Here is a 22501-nt window from a genome sequence, read left to right as displayed (position 1 = left end):
ATGATAAAAGAGGAGTTAATTGAGATATCACCAACAGAGAGACAGAGACTTTTGACTTTTAAAATTAAACTGATTATATGTATTCATATTTTTTATGTAAATGTGAGAATTACCTTTCACGCCTGAGTCCTTGTGCTTAGTCCCTGACGTCAGCCGCGCACTGAGTCCGTCTTACAGTGATGCATTATGGAATTTATGAGCACAGGGGAGTTAATGGAGATATGGAGATGTTGCCAACACAGCCAGAGAGAGAGAGAGAGAGAGAGAGAGAGAGAGAGAGAGAGAGAGAGAGAGAGAGAGAGAGAGAGAGAGAGAGAGAGAGAGAGAGAGAGAGAGAGAGAGAGAGAGAGAGAGAGAGAGAGAGAGAGAGAGAGAGAGAGAGAGAGAGAGAGAGAGAGAGAGAGAGGGGCTGATCACCTTGGTGCATGTGTCTAAGATACAGGGTTATACTCGAGGGTGAACGCCGGCGAGTGCAATTTCAATGAAATGCATCCCCCACCATAAATATCTTCAAATTGCATCGATTTTCCGTGCTGCCTTCTGTATGAGTCCTGACAAAGTGAACACGCTCCCCCTCACACACACCAATAAGAGATAGAACAGTCCATATTTTTATCTTCATAAAACAGCAGTAAAAATTATGAACGTCAGAATATTTAACTACGACCATTAATATACGATGAAGAGGAGGAGTGTAGAAGATTTTTTGTTCCTGTCGGGAAGTGGCAGCAGTGTGGAGTAGCGGTTAGGGGCTCTGGACTCTTGACCGGAGGGTCGTGGGTTCAATCCCAGGTGGGGGGGACACTGCTGCTGTACACTTGAGCAAGGTACTTTACCTAGATTGCTCCAGTAAAAACCCAACTGTATAAATGGGGAATTGTATGTAAAAATAATGTGATATCTTGTAACAATTGTAAATCGCCCTGGATAAGAAAGAGTGTCTGCTAAGAAATAAATAAATAATAAGACGATAGTGACACAATCATATGCTTTTTGTATATTTTGTAAGGCACAGTTAAAGTTATCAATTTTATACAACAGGCCTCCGTGTTTTTTTTTATTCTTCACTATTACTAAGATTATTTTTTAGTAATGTGTGATTTGCATAGCAGGACTTAGGGGAGTTGTGTTTAACAGTAAGAGGTTCGTTTTTTTATGTAGCAAGAAATATTGGTGTGTCCTCGTTCCTGTATTATTAATTGTGTTCTTTTGACAACTGAATATTGTATTTGGGAAGAATTTTTTTTGGTATATTGTGTTCTGTATGCTGTCAAAGGATAACAGTATTATTTGTTTTACTCTTGTGTCCACACTGCTTTTAACATTATGTGTTAGTAGAATTACCTGTGCTCTCACTGTACAGTTAACTTGTATGACATATTTACCAAACCAAACAGTATGTCAAATAATAGATTTTTTCTAACGTTTAAACAGTTGCACAGTAATCATTATTGTTCAAATTGTTCCATGTTGGTGTATTGGATCAGATATAGCTTGCATTTTTTAAATTGATTAATTTTGTTGACTTTGGTAATCCGGCCCTGCTTACATGGTATCAACTGGTTATAGAAATAGTGAATCCACCCTGAGTAGAGCTGTAAATTTGACTAACAAGATAGGACTTCATGACCTGGATCAGAGGGTGCTTGGAATGCATTTCCTGCTTCGTACTTTACAGTCCACTCACTAGTTTCTGTAGGAGTCTAACCCTGGTGATAAAAATAAAAATAAAACAATAAACTTTTAACCTATATATTGTATTGATAAGACCGAATCGCTTGTGGCTGGAAACTGTGTGTGTGTCGGTCACGTGCGGGTAATAACTTATTCTTCTTATCATTATTATTTTTTAATGGTTCTAGCAAATAATTCCATTAGAATGACCTGCCAAGCACTTCAATAAACGCTCTGTAGATCTCACCTATAATCTGCAGAGGTGAAAGAAGTGACAGATATAGTAAACTCTGTCTAGATAAAAGAAATGAAGAGTATTTAGTTCTTTCTAAAAACAAACAAATAAAACAGTTTTCATATTCCAAATCTTCAGGTACAGTGAATACCAGTTCTGAGACAGAAACAGCTGATTATTTTTCCTTCTAAACTGAAATCCTATCCCTGTTGTCACTGCTAGTGAATGGAGGTGCACAGCAAGTCAGATTGAAGCTGTGCTTCTTTTAAAACGGGTCTGTTTAGTGAAAGCCTGATCTCATCTATCTGTATGTAGGCTTGAGGTGTTAGAAATTGGTGACTGCTTCCTTCAGGTGGACTCTAATACAGACTTTACTGTATAATCTTTTTTAAAACTGCATCATTCAAGAGATGTGGTATCACTTTTACTCGAGGGACATGACTCGGTGTTACAGGTTAATTCTCACCCGGGTGAGTTCTGTCCTAGGCCAATCCTCACCCTCTCAGGCCAATTCTCACCCCAGTACTCTTGTGGAACATCAGCCCGGGTCGATTCTCACCCCAGTACTCTGTACACTGCGTAATCGTTTTGATTGTAGGATAACTAAGCCAAGCAGCAGTAGGACATATATTTGTGAATGTACTGTAAAAGATACGGGGAAAAAAAGACTGATGTAGACAAAAATAAAGCAACGTTTATTGAACAATAATATAACAAATATTTCATACACTACAAACCAATCTTGTTTAGAGCAAGCCTGGACAACATGTAGAGATTATCTATGAGAGAGAGAGATAATTAGTATTATGACGCGTTATTTTAAATATTTTGGCCATAAAAAGTGAATTATCCTCAATAAAAGCGCAAAACAACGCTAATCACCTTCGTGCATCTGGCTAAGAAATATTTAAAAACATCCGGGATCTTTGTAACGGGTTTCTGTAGGGAAGTCCCGAGTCCAAAGGTCTGCCACACGATGACGTCACGGGATTTGTATAAACGTTTCCTCCTAGTCTGATTTCACAAACCGAAGCGAGTTTGACGAAGGCAGGTGAATGTTTACTTTTTACAAGTACTATGTTTGTAAAACTTAAAATGTGATCTTTCGCCATTTATTTCTCTTCACACCCTACGTGCTTCCCCCTCTCAACATTTCGCGCGTTCAATCTCTCCGCGTCCTGCCTCTCTCTTCATACAGCGAGACCCGCCGATGAACTGGGATGGAGAAAACGCTGAAGGACCACCTTGTGGACACCCTCAACGAGCTAGTCAAAGAGCAGTTTAACAGGTTCAAGGACAAGCTGGGAGAAACACGGTTCCAGGGGCGCAAGATCGCCAGGGGGAAGCTTGAGGAAGCGACAAGCCTGGAAGTAGCGAGTTTGTTAATCAGCACCTACAGCAAAAAGTACGCCGCTGAGATCACCGTATCGATATTGAGAGCCATAAATGAGGTACAGCTAGCCGAAGAGTTGGGGGAAAAAACTGGAGCCGGTAAGATTATTACTATTAAAATATATTATTAAAGGTATACGCCAGTCAAATACTACAGTATTGTAATAACTTTTTCCTAGGTAAGGTAATGTACTAAAAGTAGCGTGTACATAAGAAAGTTTACAAACGAGAGGAGGCCATTCAGCCCATCTTGCTCGTTTGGTTGTTAGTAGCTTATTAATCCCAGAATCTCATCAAGCAGCTTCTTGAAGGATCCCAGGGTGACAGCTTCAACAACATTACTGGGGAGTTGGTTCCAGATGCTCACAATTCTCTGTGTAAAAAAGTAAAAAAGTGCCTCCTATTTTCTGTTCTGAATGCCCCTTTATCTAATCTCCATTTATGACCCCTAGTCCTTTTTTCAAGTCAAAGAAGTCCCCCGGGTTGACATTGTCTATACCTTTTAGGATTTTGAATGTTTGAATCAGATCGCCGCGTAGTCTTCTTTGTTCAAGACTGAACAGATTCAATTCTTTTAGCCTGTCCGCATACGACATGCCTTTTAAACCCGGGATAATTCTGGTCACTCTTCTTTGCACTCTTTCTAGAGCAGCAATATCCTTTTTGTAACGAGGTGACCAGAACTGAACACAGTATTCTAGGTGAGGTCTTACTAATGCATTGTAGAGTTTTAACATTACTTCCTTGATTTAAATTCAACACTTCTCACAATATATCCGAGCATCTTGTTGGCCTTTTTTTATAGCTTCCCCACATTGTCTAGATGAAGACATTTCTGAGTCAACATAAACTCCTAGGTCTTTTTCATAGTTCCCTTCTTCAATTTCAGTATCTCCCATATGATATTTATAATGCACATTTTTATTGCCCGCATGCAATACTTTACACTTTTCTCTATTAAATTTCATTTGCCATGTGTCTGCCCAAATCTGAATGCTGTCTAAATCATTTTGAATGACCTTTGCTGCTTCAACAGTGTTTGCCACTCCTCCTATTTTTGTGTCGTCTGCAAATTTAACGAGTTTGCTTACTATACCAGAATCTAAATCATTAATGTAGATTAGGAATAGCAGAGGACCCAATACTGATCCCTGTGGTACACCACTGGTTACCTCACTCCATTTTGAGGTTTCTCCTCTAATCAGTACTTTCTGTTTTCTACCTGTTAACCACTCCCTAATCCATGTGCATGCACTTCCTTGAATCCCTGCTGCGTTCAGTTTGAGAATTAATCTTTTATGCGGGACTTTGTCAAAAGCTTTCTGGAAATCTAAATAGACCATGTCGTATGCTTTGCAGTTGTCCATTTTCAATGTTGCATCCTCAAAAAAGTCAAGTAGGTTAGTTAGACATGATCTCCCTTTCCTAAAACCATGCTGGCTGTCTCCCAGGATATTGTTACCAGATAGGTAATTTTCCATTTTGGATCTTATTATAGTTTCCATAAGTTTACATATAATAGAAGTCAGGCTTACTGGTCTGTAGTTACCTGGTTCGGTTTTGTCTCCCTTTTTGTGGATCGGTATTACGTTTGCTATTTTCCAGTCTGTCGGTACAACCCCTGTGTCAAGAGACTGTTGCATGATCTTGGTTAGCGGTTTGTAAATAACTTTTCATTTCTTTGAGTACTATTGGGAGGATCTCATCTGGCCCAGGGGATTTGTTTATTTTAAGAGCTCCTAGTCCCTTTAACACTTCTGCCTCTTATGCTAAAGTTATTTAAAATTGGATAGGAACAGGTCGACATGCGAGGCATGTTGTCCGTGTCCTCCTTTGTAAAAACCTGTGAAAAGTAATCATTTAATATATTTGCTATTTTTTTTTCTTCATCTATGATTTTGCCATTTGTGTCTCTTAGACATTTAACCTCCTCTTTGAATGTTCTCTTGCTGTTATAATATTGGAAAAACATTTTGGAATTGGTTTTGGCCACCTTACCAATATTGATTTCCATCTCTCTCGTAGCTGCCACCACCTTTGATTACTCGATAAGGTCCGGAAATAATGGACTGCTGGAAGTTCTATATGCTAAAAAAATAAAAATAAAAAAAAAATAATAATATTATTCACACACCAGAAAATAGGACAGATAAAAACAAGGATACATTTAAAAACACATTCACAAATTGCTATGTTTAAGATCCAGATCAACAATATTCACTTTAGCTATCAGAGCACACTAACTAAGCAAGTCCGATCGACTATACACATTCAATTAACTACAATATATAAAACAATCTATAAAATACACACCAACTATAAAATGAATTCTTCAAAACAACCAAAAAACACACAGCAAACGAGTGAATTTTTCAAATTCAGCACAATACTAAATCAAACGTTAAATATAAAACCATAAGTGAATAAACAGTGGATGATATGTCAAGCCTATCGAACTAGCAGAGGACACTGCATTATAGCCGTAGGTTTTGAGTAATGCAAACAGCAATAGTTATCTAATTAGGAGTTCGGTAGTTACAACAACCACTAAGCAACTAAAAACATTTCCCTATAATACAAAATCCCACCCACAATACAACCAAGTCGAATACAAGTTAAAACATACAAACTTCCCTTGGGTCGATAGTCAGGAGCCCCCCTCCACAGTCTTAATTACAGAGTCCTCCGCACCCAGAGGCGTACCCCAGTCCTGCTCTCTGCAGCCTCTTTATGACTCAGCTCCAGGTATTCCTCAGCTCCAGGTATTCAGTCGCCGGCACAGATAAAAATCAAATCTCTCAGCGGTGATACCGCGGTCTCTATCCTTGGTTTTATATAGTTCATGAAAAGTGAGCCTCTCGCTCTAATTGCATGCAATTTAGTTCCAGTTGAGCTTCTCGCTCAGGTTCCGCTTCTTCCCACTTAAGCGTCACTATTCAGTCCCGGTCTCTCTCGCTCACAGACGCGACGGACTGCCTTAAATGCCGTCCTGACTCTCCTGCGCGTATCGAGCACAGGTGTTCACAATTTGCAGGCAATCAGAGAGAGAGGTGTGTTGTTGTGTTCATCACAGTATTTTGGGCGGAAGAACGTTGCAAAATTATAAGCGGAGAGACTCTTTGGGACTGATTTTCAGATCTTTTTACTCTACATTACTTCATCATAATGTACAACCACAACTTTTAAAACGAGAGATAAACATCCCACTGTATCTAAAACTATAGTTTCAATCAAATACTCGCTTATTGTTTATTTCTATTATAACTGCAATATGTGTTTTCTGGGGGGGGGGGGATTTTAAAGATGGTCAGCGCTCCTTTAAAGGGAGGGTCCAGTGATTATGTTAATAAGGAGGTGAGAGAATGGATTTTAAAGGTGATTAATTAAACATCGTCTGAATTTATTGCAGATCATAACTCATTATTTTCTTTACATTGTCATCTTGTCAAAACATGTTAAATGTACAAAAATCCAGATTTAATATATATATATATATCAGCTATTACAATACAATAAGCTGTAAATAATTTAAAACACGTGCAAATGTTGACGTCTCTTCATCCATTCACAAAGTCAACAGTAGATGTTTTACATTGCAGGGTTTTCAATCTAAAACATCTACTTTGTGAAATGATGTGACGTCAACATTTGCACTTGTCTGCTGTAGTATGCATACACATTTGCCTTTTATTCTTTATTTCAGGTATACAGGGGTTAGAGTTTTGTTCAGTGGCTTTCAGCACCCCCACTATAAAAATTATTCCAGCTCCACTGTTCCCATCGCTATTATTTACAACTCTTGTGTTGATTGTTCATCTACCATTCTACTCTAAAGTGACTCAACTTTCTCTTACAGAACCATCCCCTCCTGGAGAGATAAAGGTAGTCTCAGTGGAAATCAATTCTGTCTCTCTGAGCTGGGGCAGTCCTGACAATATGCATGGGATCCCACACAGCTTTTACATTACCTACTCTAGCTCTGATAAGAGTCACCAAGACTCCATCACTGCACCCTCCAATTCCACTGTCATCTCTAAGCTGAGACCTGGGAGAGAGTACAGCTTCACAGTGACCACAGTGCTGGAGAATGGGACCCAGAGCTCGCCTGTTTCAACATCTGTCTGCACAAGTAAGGACCAGTTCTGTACAACTCAGGGTATTAGCCTCATAGATCATCTCTACCTTTTTGTCTCATTCCAGCTCAAGTAGAGCAATTTCTTGTATTTCATACATTTCTGATCATACATAAACCACATGTGATGGAGAAAAGGGTTCCTGGGAAGGTGTTGTGTTCATGCAATACAGCTGTGTAACTCATGCCCTGTGGTTCTGAAGCTTGACCAAGACAGGAACAATTAGTATCATTTTAAACAATGTTTTAAGGGCCAAACAAGAATTCATTGACTGACTGACTTCAATAGGGATTGTAAATCACTATATCCTACAGCATACCGACTCAGTATAGAGTGGTTACATGCTGCAGTAAACACAGTGAGCTCTATTTACTCAACAGAAGCAGAAATAATTACATCTAGGTTTGTTTTGATCTCTTTTTTAAGATGTTGATTCTCAAGGACAGACATGAGCTCTCATACAGTAGTGCTAGAGGGGGTATTGCTTTACAGTTTAGTTTAGGTTGAACCTCAGGCCATTTGTTGTTCTATGTTGCCACCTGCTGGCAGACTGAGGAATGCAACAGCTTAAACACTTACTTGTCAGTAATTAACAGCTTTTATTTGCTGAAATAAGAAATAAATGAGTCACTTCACTGTCTGTTAAAATCAAACCTTGTGAAGTCAGTAAGAGACTACAAGGGTGTTTGCCTAACACAGAAGATAACACAGAAGCTCCTTTAAAGGGATGGGCCGGTGATCATGTTAATAAAGCTAATAAGAGGTGAGAGAATGGATTTTAAAGATGGTCAGTGCTCCTTTAAAGGGAGGGGACCAGTAATCATGTTAATAAAGCTAATAAGAGGTGAGAGGATGGATTTTAAAGATGGTCAGTGCTCCTTTAAAGGGAGGGGACCAGTAATCATGTTAATAAAGCTAATAAGAGGTGAGAGAATGGATTTTAAAGATGGTCAGTGCTCCTTTAAAGGGAGGGGACCAGTGATCATGTTAATAAAGCTAATAAGAGGTGAGCGAATGGATTTTAAAGATGGTCAGCGCTCCTTTAAAGGGAGGGGCCGGTGATCATGTTAATAAAGCTAATAAGAGGTGAGAGAATGGATTTTAAAGATGGTCAGCGCTCCTTTAAAGGGAGGGTCCAGTGATTATGTTAATAAGGAGGTGAGAGAATGGATTTTAAAGATGATTAATTAAACATCGTCTGAATTTATTGCAGATCATAACTCATTATTTTCTTTACATTGTCATCTTGTCAAAACATGTTAAATGTACAAAAATCCAGATTTAATATATATATCAGCTATTACAATACAATAAGCTGTAAATAATTTAAAACACGTGCAAATGTTGACGTCTCTTCATCCATTCACAAAGTCAACAGTAGATGTTTTACATTGCAGGGTTTTCAATCTAAAACATCTACTTTGTGAAATGATGTGACGTCAACATTTGCACTTGTCTGCTGTAGTATGCATACACATTTGCCTTTTATTCTTTATTTCAGGTATACAGGGGTTAGAGTTTTGTTCAGTGGCTTTCAGCACCCCCACTATAAAAATTATTCCAGCTCCACTGTTCCCATCGCTATTATTTACAACTCTTGTGTTGATTGCAAATCTACCATTCTACTCTAAAGTGACACAACTTTCTCTTACAGAACCATCTCCTCCTGGAGAGATAAAGGTAGTCTCAGTGGAAATCAATTCTGTCTCTCTGAGCTGGGGCAGTCCTGACAATATGCATGGGATCCCACACAGCTTTTACATTACCTACTCTAGCTCTGATAAGAGTCACCAAGACTCCATCACTGCACCCTCCAATTCCACTGTCATCTCTGAGCTGAGACCTGGGAGAGAGTACAGCTTCACAGTCACCACAGTGCTGGAGAATGGGACCCAGAGCACGCCTGTTTCAACATCTGTCTGTACAAGTAAGGATCAGTTCTCTGTAATTCAGGGTATTAGCCTCATAGATCATCTCTACTTCTTTTTTGTTTCATTCCAGCTGAAGTAGACCAATTTCTTGTATTTCATACATTTGTGATGATACATAAACCACATGTGATGGAGAAAAGGGTTCCTGGGAAGGTGTTGTGTTCATGCAATACAGCTGTGTAACTCATGCCCTGTGGTTCTGAAGCTTGACCAGGACAGGAACAATTAGTATCATTTTAAACAATGTTTTAAGGGCCAAACAAGAATTCATTGACTGACTGACTTCAATAGGGATTGTAAATCACTATATCCTACAGCATACCGACTCAGTATAGAGTGGTTACATGCTGCAGTAAACACAGTGAGCTCTATTTACTCAACAGAAGCAGAAATAATTACATCTAGGTTTGTTTTGGTCTCTTTTTTAAGATGTTGATTCTCAAGGACAGACATGAGCTCTCATACAGTAGTGCTAGAGGGGGTATTGCTTTACAGTTTAGTTTAGGTTGAACCTCAGGCCATTTGTTGTTCTATGTTGCCACCTGCTGGCAGACTGAGGAATGCAACAGCTTAAACACTTACTTGTCAGTAATTAACAGCTTTTATTTGCTGAAATAAGAAATAAATGAGTCACTTCACTGTCTGTTAAAATCAAACCTTGTGAAGTCAGTAAGAGACTACAAGGGTGTTTGCCTAACACAGAAGATAACACAGAAGCTCCTTTAAAGGGATGGGCCGGTGATCATGTTAATAAAGCTAATAAGAGGTGAGAGAATGGATTTTAAAGATGGTCAGTGCTCCTTTAAAGGGAGGGGACCAGTAATCATGTTAATAAAGCTAATAAGAGGTGAGAGAATGGATTTTAAAGATGGTCAGTGCTCCTTTAAAAGGAGGGGACCAGTGATCATGTTAGTAAAGCTAATAAGAGGTGAGAGAATGGATTTTAAAGATGGTCAGCGCTCCTTTAAAGGGAGGGTCCAGTGATTATGTTAATAAGGAGGTGAGAGAATGGATTTTAAAGATGATTAATTAAACATCGTCTGAATTTATTGCAGATCATAACTCATTATTTTCTTTACATTGTCATCTTGTCAAAACATGTTAAATGTACAAAAATCCAGATTTAATATATATATCAGCTATTACAATACAATAAGCTGTAAATAATTTAAAACACGTGCAAATGTTGACGTCTCTTCATCCATTCACAAAGTCAACAGTAGATGTTTTACATTGCAGGGTTTTCAATCTAAAACATCTACTTTGTGAAATGATGTGACGTCAACATTTGCACTTGTCTGCTGTAGTATGCATACACATTTGCCTTTTATTCTTTATTTCAGGTATACAGGGGTTAGAGTTTTGTTCAGTGGCTTTCAGCACCCCCACTATAAAAATTATTCCAGCTCCACTGTTCCCATCGCTATTATTTACAACTCTTGTGTTGATTGCAAATCTACCATTCTACTCTAAAGTGACACAACTTTCTCTTACAGAACCATCTCCTCCTGGAGAGATAAAGGTAGTCTCAGTGGAAATCAATTCTGTCTCTCTGAGCTGGGGCAGTCCTGACAATATGCATGGGATCCCACGCAGCTTTTACATTACCTACTCTAGCTCTGATAAGAGTCACCAAGACTCCATCACTGCACCCTCCAATTCCACTGTCATCTCTGAGCTGAGACCTGGGAGAGAGTACAGCTTCACAGTCACCACAGTGCTGGAGAATGGGACCCAGAGTACGCCTGTTTCAACATCTGTCTGTACAAGTAAGGACCAGTTCTGTACAACTCAGGGTATTAGCCTCATAGATCATCTCTACCTTTTTGTCTCATTCCAGCTCAAGTAGACCAATTTCTTGTATTTCATACATTTGTGATGATACATAAACCACATGTGATGGAGAAAAGGGTTCCTGGGAAGGTGTTGTGTTCATGCAATACAGCTGTGTAACTCATGCCCTGTGGTTCTGAAGCTTGACCAAGACAGGAACAATTAGTATCATTTTAAACAATGTTTTAAGGGCCAAACAAGAATTCATTGACTGACTGACTTCAATAGGGATTGTAAATCACTATATCCTACAGCATACCGACTCAGTATAGAGTGGTTACATGCTGCAGTAAACACAGTGAGCTCTATTTACTCAACAGAAGCAGAAATAATTACATCTAGGTTTGTTTTGATCTCTTTTTTAAGATGTTGATTCTCAAGGACAGACATGAGCTCTCATACAGTAGTGCTAGAGGGGGTATTGCTTTACAGTTTAGTTTAGGTTGAACCTCAGGCCATTTGTTGTTCTATGTTGCCACCTGCTGGCAGACTGAGGAATGCAACCTCTTAAACACTTACTTGTCAGTAATTAACAGCTTTTATTTGCTGAAATAAGAAATAAATGAGTCACTTCACTGTCTGTTAAAATCAAACCTTGTGAAGTCAGTAAGAGACTACAAGGGTGTTTGCCTAACACAGAAGATAACACAGAAGCTCCTTTAAAGGGATGGGCCGGTGATCATGTTAATAAAGCTAATAAGAGGTGAGAGAATGGATTTTAAAGATGGTCAGTGCTCCTTTAAAGGGAGGGGACCAGTAATCATGTTAATAAAGCTAATAAGAGGTGAGAGAATGGATTTTAAAGATGGTCAGTGCTCCTTTAAAGGGAGGGGACCAGTAATCATGTTAATAAAGCTAATAAGAGGTGAGAGAATGGATTTTAAAGATGGTCAGTGCTCCTTTAAAGGGAGGGGACCAGTGATCATGTTAATAAAGCTAATAAGAGGTGAGCGAATGGATTTTAAAGATGGTCAGCGCTCCTTTAAAGGGAGGGGCCGGTGATCATGTTAATAAAGCTAATAAGAGGTGAGAGAATGGATTTTAAAGATGGTCAGCGCTCCTTTAAAGGGAGGGTCCAGTGATTATGTTAATAAGGAGGTGAGAGAATGGATTTTAAAGATGATTAATTAAACATCGTCTGAATTTATTGCAGATCATAACTCATTATTTTCTTTACATTGTCATCTTGTCAAAACATGTTAAATGTACAAAAATCCAGATTTAATATATATATCAGCTATTACAATACAATAAGCTGTAAATAATTTAAAACACGTGCAAATGTTGACGTCTCTTCATCCATTCACAAAGTCAACAGTAGATGTTTTACATTGCAGGGTTTTCAATCTAAAACATCTACTTTGTGAAATGATGTGACGTCAACATTTGCACTTGTCTGCTGTAGTATGCATACACATTTGCCTTTTATTCTTTATTTCAGGTATACAGGGGTTAGAGTTTTGTTCAGTGGCTTTCAGCACCCCCACTATAAAAATTATTCCAGCTCCACTGTTCCCATCGCTATTATTTACAACTCTTGTGTTGATTGCAAATCTACCATTCTACTCTAAAGTGACACAACTTTCTCTTACAGAACCATCTCCTCCTGGAGAGATAAAGGTAGTCTCAGTGGAAATCAATTCTGTCTCTCTGAGCTGGGGCAGTCCTGACAATATGCATGGGATCCCACACAGCTTTTACATTACCTACTCTAGCTCTGATAAGAGTCACCAAGACTCCATCACTGCACCCTCCAATTCCACTGTCATCTCTGAGCTGAGACCTGGGAGAGAGTACAGCTTCACAGTCACCACAGTGCTGGAGAATGGGACCCAGAGCACGCCTGTTTCAACATCTGTCTGCACAAGTAAGGATCAGTTCTCTGTAACTCGGGGTATTAGCCTCATAGATCATCTCTACCTTTTTGTCTCATTCCAGCTCAAGCAGACCAATTTCTTGTATTTCATACATTTGTGATGATACATAAACCACATGCGATGGAGAAAAGGGTTCCTGGGAAGGTGTTGTGTTCATGCAATACAGCTGTGTAACTCATGCCCTGTGGTTCTGAAGCTTGACCAGGACAGGAACAATTAGTATCATTTTAAACAATGTTTTAAGGGCCAAACAAGAATTCATTGACGCAAGCCTTCGATAAAAAAAATAAATTAAAAACAAATAAAAAATGTAAAATGAAACACCACATTGGTCCACTTGAGCTGGAATTTACTATACAACAGTGGAACTGACTGACTTCAATAGGGATTGTAAATCACTATATCCTACAGCATACCGACTCAGTATAGAGTGGTTACATGCTGCAGTAAACCCAGTGAGCTCTATTTACTCAACAGAAGCAGAAATAATTACATCTAGGTTTGTTTTGATCTCTTTTTTAAGATGTTGATTCTCAAGGACAGACATGAGCTCTCATACAGTAGTGCTAGAGGGGGTATTGCTTTACAGTTTAGTTTAGGTTAAACCTCAGGCCATTTGTTGTTCTATGTTGCCACCTGCTGGCAGACTGAGGAATGCAACAGCTTAAACACTTACTTGTCAGTAATTAACAGCTTTTATTTGCTGAAATAAGAAATAAATGAGTCACTTCACTGTCTGTTAAAATCAAACCTTGTGAAGTCAGTAAGAGACTACAAGGGTGTTTGCCTAACACAGAAGATAACACAGAAGCTCCTTTAAAGGGATGGGCTGGTGATCATGTTAATAAAGCTAATAAGAGGTGAGAGAATGGATTTTAAAGATGGTCAGTGCTCCTTTAAAGGGAGGGGACCAGTAATCATGTTAATAAAGCTAATAAGAGGTGAGAGAATGGATTTTAAAGATGGTCAGTGCTCCTTTAAAGGGAGGGGCCGGTGATCCTGTTAATAAAGCTAATAAGAGGTGAGAGAATGGATTTTAAAGATGGTCAGCGCTCCTTTAAAGGGAGGGTCCAGTGATTATGTTAATAAGGAGGTGAGAGAATGGATTTTAAAGGTGATTAATTAAACATCGTCTGAATTTATTGCAGATCATAACTCATTATTTTCTTTACATTGTCATCTTGTCAAAACATGTTAAATGTACAAAAATCCAGATTTAATATATATATCAGCTATTACAATACAATAAGCTGTAAATAATTTAAAACACGTGCAAATGTTGACGTCTCTTCATCCATTCACAAAGTCAACAGTAGATGTTTTACATTGCAGGGTTTTCAATCTAAAACATCTACTTTGTGAAATGATGTGACGTCAACATTTGCACTTGTCTGCTGTAGTATGCATACACATTTGCCTTTTATTCTTTATTTCAGGTATACAGGGGTTAGAGTTTTGTTCAGTGGCTTTCAGCACCCCCACTATAAAAATTATTCCAGCTCCACTGTTCCCATCGCTATTATTTACAACTCTTGTGTTGATTGCAAATCTACCATTCTACTCTAAAGTGACACAACTTTCTCTTACAGAACCATCTCCTCCTGGAGAGATAAAGGTAGTCTCAGTGGAAATCAATTCTGTCTCTCTGAGCTGGGGCAGTCCTGACAATATGCATGGGATCCCACACAGCTTTTACATTACCTACTCTAGCTCTGATAAGAGTCACCAAGACTCCATCACTGCACCCTCCAATTCCACTGTCATCTCTAAGCTGAGACCTGGGGGAGAGTACAGCTTCACAGTCACCACAGTGCTGGAGAATGGGACCCAGAGCTCGCCTGTTTCAACATCTGTCTGTACAAGTAAGGACCAGTTCTGTAGAACTCAGGGTATTAGCCTCATAGATCATCTCTACCTTTTTGTCTCATTCCAGCTGAAGTAGACCAATTTCTTGTATTTCATACATTTCTGATCATACATAAACCACATGTGATGGAGAAAAGGGTTCCTGGGAAGGTGTTGTGTTCATGCAATACAGCTGTGTAACTCATGCCCTGTGGTTCTGAAGCTTGACCAAGACAGGAACAATTAGTATCATTTTAAATAATGTTTTAAGGGCCAAACAGGAATTCATTGACGCAAGCCTTCGATAAAAAAAAAAATTAAAAACAAATAAAAAATGTAAAATGAAACACCACATTGGTCCACTTGAGCTGGAATTTACTATACAACAGTGGAACTGACTGACTTCAATAGGGATTGTAAATCACTATATCCTACAGCATACCGACTCAGTATAGAGTGGTTACATGCTGCAGTAAACCCAGTGAGCTCTATTTACTCAACAGAAGCAGAAATAATTACACCTAGATTTGTTTTGATCTCTTTTTTAAGATGTTGATTCTCAAGGACAGACATGAGCTCTCATACAGTAGTGCTAGAGGGGGTATTGCTTTACAGTTTAGTTTAGGTTAAACCTCAGGCCATTTGTTGTTCTATGTTGCCACCTGCTGGCAGACTGAGGAATGCAACAGCTTAAACACTTGTCAGTAATTAACAGCTTTTATTTGCTGAAATGAGAAATAAATGAGTCACTTCACTGTTTGTTAAAATCAAACCTTCTGAAGTCAGTAAGAGACTACAAGGGTGTTTGCCTAACACAGAAGATCATGTAAGTATGTGCTCACAAATGATGCTCCTACATCTTTATTATTATTATTATTATTATTATTATTATTATTATTATTATTATTATTATTATTATTATTATTATCAAGGCGACTTACAGGTGTTACAGGGCAGTACATCTGCAGTGTAATAGCCAGTGTGAAGCATATCCATCGCTTGTACAAACCAATCAGCCTCCATTCATTGGTGTATGTTCAACAGCGAAGCATTATTTCCATGTAAAAAAAACAAACAAAAGTAGACACTCTTGTGCTCCAAAGTACTTATTATTATTAAGTGGATACCTGTTACTGCTTCCCTTTCAGAAACTCATCTAGAAGATTTGCTGTGCATGCTGGGACTGGAGAACTGCTTCCCAGGCAAGATTACGTTGAGTACTGTCCTTGAGATCGGTACAGAGAGTATTACAGATGAACCGATTCAGTCACTGAAAAAACTCCCCTGGTGCTTTCTGAAAAGTCTCATGATGGTAAATGTGACAGCTTGGAGTACCAAGTGCAGTGCTGCTGAGACAGATACAGACTCGAAATTGCAAGACCTTGACAGTGTTCTTGAACTTATAGCTAGTAATGATGATCAAGACACAAATATAATCAATCCACTTGATCTCTTGGCAGCAGTCTTTCTGTGCTCAGACAGCTTCCTGCAGCAGGAAATGATGTCAAAAATGTCGATGTGCCAGTTTGCTGTACCTCTTTTGCTCCCTGACTGCAGCACCAGTCAGTGTACATTAATGCTGTGGGCCATGCGAGACATTGTGAAGAAGTTTAGACCCCGTTCATTAGCCGACTCAAAAGGGTTTGTAGAAGACAGTATAGTCAGCACTGCCATGCCAATGATCTCTTTTGTCAGGCTGGGTGACTGCAGTTTATCAAAGTCTCAGATTCTGAATCAGGTTCTCAGTAACCCCCAGCAGTACCATGATTTCTTTACCCATCGTGACATGGAATGTGGAAATGTTCCACGGAGAATTTCAAACGGTCTAGTGGAAATAGGTTGGTACCTTCCTTGTGGAAAGAAAAACTTGGACATCTTTCCAGAACCTGTAGCTGTTGGCAACCTTCGTGGAGATCTCCTTTCCTTTCAGAATCAGTTTTCCATTTTATGTCAGACATCCTCGGCAGTCTTCATATTTTTTGACAGTATTGCGGACAGCGCGTGCAATCTCTTGTCCTCTGCAGGAAATATTAAAGCCCAATTGTATTTGGTTGCAAATTCTCAGAGTGTGTTACACCAAAATGTAATACCTCTAAAAAACTTGGCTTCAAAATTAAAAATAAGTAGTAGTCATATTCGATTGAAGAATAAGCAGACCAATGATGCAGAGTTTGTGTCAAAACTGCGCTTAACTATGAATGACATCATGGAAAACTGTCAACACAAAATGACTATTGAAGGCATGTCTGCTGAAGCACATGAATTGGGGATTCCTGTAGATGAAGACTGCACTAAATGTCAGAACGCTAAGACAAGTGCTGCAGAAATCACATCTAGAATCAACGATGTGGTGCGATATAAAGAGGATCAGTTGCCATTGCAAGGGAAGCTTTGGAAGGAGCTGGCTAAAATAGAAAAGGAGGAGTGCAGACTACGGAAGGCAGGAGACAAGCCTATTGAAGAATATAAAGCCAATCTGCAAAGAGAAAAACAGAAACTGAGACAACAGCAAAGCAGTTATAGTATGTCTGAAGCAATGGGATGTTTCATCGCTGCCATATCCAATGAAAGCAAAGAAGAACGATCCTATTTTCTAAAGTGGATGAGGATGAACTTGGATGGTACGGCACGAAAGAAACTTTCTGGTCTTCGTGATGAATACAAAGACAAGTGTTGCAAGTTCTCAGAGAACAAAGAGATAATTGCAACCCTGGATAGACAAATATCAGACAGCTCTTTAGGAATGGAACATTTCATGCGTGAGATGGGGCAGCTTTATGAAGCATCATGCTTCCTTTCTGACAATGCTGAATCTCATCAGCAGTTTCAACATCTTCCCAGTTTGGGGGCTGATCTGCTGTTGGATGGCTTCCCTCTTGAGCTGGTGGATGGAGATGCATCAAATATCCCTGTAAGGTGGGTGACTGATGTTCTAACTGAGCTCCACAGGAAAGTCCAACACAAGAGCAGGCTGCTGGTTGTAACAGTGTTGGGAGTCCAAAGCACTGGGAAGTCTACCCTCCTCAACACAATGTTTGGGGTTCAGTTTTCAGTTAGCAGTGGCAGATGCACGAGAGGAGCCTTCATGCTGTTAATCAGAGTCAAAGAGGATCTTAAAGAAGAGCTGAACTGTGATTTTATCTTGTTAATCGACACTGAAGGTCTGAAATCTCCAGAACTGGCAGAACTAGAAGACAGCTACGAACATGACAATGAGCTTGCAACACTGGTTGTAGGTTTGAGTGACGTCACCATAATAAACATTGCAATGGAGAACTCCACAGAGATGAAGGATATCCTACAGATCGTGGTGCACGCCTTTCTTAGAATGGACAAAATGGGGAAGAAACCAAACTGTCAGTTTGTGCACCAGAATGTGGGGGATGTGTCTGCTCATGACAACAATGCAAGGGACAGGAATAAGCTTCTAGAACAGCTGAATGAGATGACACAGGAGGCTGCCAGGATGGAGAAGAAGGATACTGACAGAAAATTCACTGATATAATGGAGTATGATCCAGAGAAAAATAACTGGTACATCCCGGGCCTGTGGCATGGCATTCCACCAATGGCTCCAGTGAACACAGGCTACAGTGAAGCTGTGTATGAGTTCAAGAAGAGTTTGATTGAAGTGTTAAAAAGCTGCAAATTCCAAACACTTAAAGAGTTCCTGGAGTGGACAAGAAGTTTGTGGAAAGCTGTTAAATATGAGAACTTCATCTTCAGCTTCAGAAACAGTCTAGTGGCTGAGGCTTACAGTAACCTGTGTGTTGAATTTAATAAATGGGAATGGGCCTTCCAAAAGCACATGTACAACTGGCTGGAGAAAGCAAAGACAAGGATTTCAAATACCAAAAACCAGTCCTCAAACCTTGATGAGTTTCTCAGAAGTTTACAAGCAGAGGCATTTCAAGAATTGAAATCACAAGAAACAACATCTCTGGAGAAACTGACTAAATACTATGACAGTAAGGAGGGACATGTTAATCTTGTAGAAAGCTACAGAGCCACCTTTGAGAGAAGCATTAAAACTCTTAGGATTGAAACTGAAAACTCTGTGACAAACAAGTTGACAGCAGCGATTGATTTTCAAAAAGGAATGAAGAAAGTACATGATGTCAATAAAAAACATAAAGCAATATTAGAGGAAAGAGTATTGCAACTGCTAGGAGACTGCAGGGAACGAAATAAGGATTTATCTGAGAAGCAGCTGAAACAGGAATTTGAAAAGATGTGGGAGGACACAGTGAAGAGACTGGACTTTAAAGGTGTAGAGAAAAGAGATATGGGATTAGATGTTTATAATCAATTGAGAAAACAATTAAAAAGAAATGTAGGTGCAGTTAACATGGTGTTAAATGAGGCCACAGATCTGACTGAATATGGAAAAACACAGTTTAATGTAACTGATAAACACTTTGATCCCGTATGGTGCAAAAAACACCACGCTGATCCCATGGACCTGTCAACAAACCCCAAAGAGGAAGCAGAGGCGATGGTGAAATCTGTAACAGAACAGTGCATGGAGTTTGTAGCAAACAAAAAAAGGAGTAAAACTAACTACCATGAGACCTACACCAGAGAGCTGTTAGAAATGATAGATGTCAAGCTGAAGGGAATTGAGAAGCTCCAGACCAACGCCCAGTTTGAGGTTGATCTGAAGCTGCACATCTGTGGGTTTGCTGCCAGGGAATTCCAGCAGATGCACGAAGATTTCATTAAAGTCAATGACCCTCTGAACCATCTGGAAAAGTTCAGGCCGCAGTACTGTTCTGACTTCATAGATCTTTACCATGAGAAGGACCAGAGCCAAAAGAAGGCTGGAGAATTCACTGAGCGCTGCCTCAAGCCTGCAGTGAGGGAGTATGTCAACAAAGCCCTTGGGTTAGATATTGTGGATGAAATGCTGACTGGTGCAGACTCTGTGAAATACAGCACCCGGTCATATTTCCAGCATTCCATTCTGAAACAGCTGCTGGATGACAATAATTTTACAAAGTATGTGGAATACAGTAGAAACTATGAAGGTTTTGTCAAGGGTTGGATATTGAATCGTATTATTGATCATTTTTCCAAGAGTAAAGCCCTTTCAGATTTAGAAGTGAAACATTTTGAAGCAATAACAAAAAAAATACAAGCAGCCATTGAAAAAGAAAAGAAGACTTTAACAAAGAGCAAAACCATTTTAACGCTTCTTAAAAAGATCTGCAGTAATTTAAACAGTGACATTGTGATTTCCACAGACAACCTTGGATTAACACTTATCCAGGACAAAGCAAACACCCAAGAGTTCACTGAATATCTTCAGAAGAGTGTGAATGAAATGAAGACATCTCTAAGAGTTTCTCAAGGGTGTGATATCAATGAAAAACTAAATAATCTACCCTTCAAGCTGCAGGATGAGCTGTTCAAGAGGGTGATTAGCTGTGTGGAGCAGTGTCCGTTCTGTAAGGTCCCCTGTGAGGCAAGAGGCAAGGACCACGAACAACACCACGCATCCGTGCATCGACCCCTGGGGCTCGCTGGGAATAAACAGGGTTCTGACAAACTATCTGTAACAATTTGTACAACACTTGTATTAAGTGAGGATACATTCTGTAATAAAGATACAGCATGGAGGGCTCATCCCTATAAAGACTATTGGAGAGTCTACCTTGACTGGAACATTCCCACGGATCCCTGTATTGAAGCCTCTGACTACTGGAAGTACGTGCTGATGACATTTAATGAACAATTTGCAAAAGAGTATCATGCAAAGCCTGCTGATATCCCTAAGGAATGGAAAAGCATAACAAAGAGACGAGCACTGAAGAGTTTAAATGAGGAGTTTAACATGAAGTGAATAATCGACAGTACTGAAAGTATTCTCACACAATAATCACCCTGGATGTGGCCTCGGAACAGACACTAAATCTAAGGACATGTTTTACCGTGCGATGTACGGGTCTGTTAGGGTTGCTGGTCTGCCTGCAGATCTTTGTAATGCGGAACCTGCTGAAATCCCTAAACATTGGAGACACAAAACCAAAGAACCAAGCGGACCTCCGTTTAAAAGAGATGATTGGGCATTCAATAGAAATTAATAGAAATATACATTACATAGAAATAAGCATCCTGTTTAATACTGTAGCGTGCAAAAAGCAATCCGATGAAAGAGTATTTCTCATAGAATTGAATTAAAGAACACGTTTAGAATGCTGAGGGGTCGGAATCATTGTGAAAGAAATAATCTAATCAAATGCATTTCCTGTTGTGAAATATAAAGACTATTCCATTTAAAATGATGTGTTAATTTTACTGCCTGGGAATTATCAGTAAATTCGAATCTATGAAACTAATGCGTCTTTTTTCTGGTAAAAATGTGTTTATTTCACGGTTTAAAAAATAGTTATTTCAAGATATTTCACAATTTTCAAATCATTAATATTAATGAAAACAGGGGGGTTAACATAATACACTCCACGGCATATTATTTCTAAACTGTAAACTTTTCAGACGATGTCTCCTGAGGATTTCCTTCTGTGTCACATTAATCATTTCTTGCTTGTCTGTATAACTTCACCAGAACGCTCGTTCTTTCTAATCTCTTCGAATGTATGGCAAATCAAAGTTTAATATGTCTGCAAGTTGATTTCAACAAATATGATCTGTTTAAAAAAACAAAAACAACACCTGTAGATCTTGTTCCCATGTCTGCTTTGCACCGGCTGTATGTTAATAAAGAGAACTTCTACCCAGAGATGAGACTCGCTGTGTAATCGTGTTATTCAGCCAATGTGTGATAATGACACACAGAACAGCTCCATCGCTTTCAGCTGTTAAATAAACAGGGCTACATTTAGAAATACTAAATGAAACATTATAAATATATTCAGTTTCTTTTAAATTCTAAACGCAATATTAACTGTAAAACCAGATTCTTGTTTCCAGCTGCTTCGATAAGGACCAGCTCAGTGTTCTCTCTCTCTTATAAAGACCAGCTCAGTGTTCTCTCTCTCTTATAAAGACCAGCTCAGTGTTCTCTATCTTATAAAGACCAGCTCAGTGTTCTCTCTCTCTCTCTCTCTCTCTCTCTCTCTTATAAAGACCAGCTCAGTGTTCTCTCTCTCTCTCTCTCTCTCTTATAAAGACCAGCTCAGTGTTCTCTCTCCCTTATAAAGACCAGCTCAGTTTTCTCTCTCTCTTATAAAGACCAGCTCAGTGTTCTCGCTCTCTTATAAAGACCAGCTCAGTGTTCTCTCTCTCTTATAAAGACCAGCTCAGTGTTCTCTCTCTCTTATAAAGACCAGCTCAGCATTCTCTCTCCCTCTCTCTCTCTCTCTCTCTCTCTCTCTCTCTCAGGAACAGCCTAATTTATCCTTTTTTTTAAAACTTTCACCTTAACTTTACACAATACAAACTTACATTTCCGCCCTTCACGAAGGCAGAGATGAGGTTAGTTGTAGACATTAGGTTTAGGGGTTGGGATTAGTGTTAGGGGTACGCGGTAGATTTAGGGGTTAGGAGGCTGGTAGGTACCTACTGGCCCATTCCTATGGGATGATTTTTGCTGGATAACGTCCCATTCAATCGACTGATCTC

At 39.3% G+C, this 22501-nt stretch overlaps 1 protein-coding gene across 1 annotated transcript; it reads left to right on the top strand.

The window, feature by feature from the left end:
- The first annotated feature begins 3129 nt into the window (after positions 1–3129).
- On the top strand, positions 3130–21710 carry LOC117962722 (up-regulator of cell proliferation-like). Its single transcript, XM_059016862.1, has 2 exons — positions 3130–3400; positions 16069–21710. Exons 1-2 carry the CDS (start codon positions 3130–3132, stop codon positions 20760–20762), a joined length of 4965 nt encoding a protein of 1654 aa, XP_058872845.1. The 3' UTR covers positions 20763–21710.
- Positions 21711–22501: the final 791 nt, after the last annotated feature.

The sequence above is a fragment of the Acipenser ruthenus genome, chromosome 54 (genome assembly GCF_902713425.1).
Source record: "Acipenser ruthenus chromosome 54, fAciRut3.2 maternal haplotype, whole genome shotgun sequence".
Classification (NCBI taxonomy): Eukaryota; Metazoa; Chordata; class Actinopteri; order Acipenseriformes; family Acipenseridae; genus Acipenser; species Acipenser ruthenus.
The sequence above is the reverse complement of the archived record's forward strand: the minus strand, read 5'-3'. Positions and strand labels throughout refer to the sequence as shown.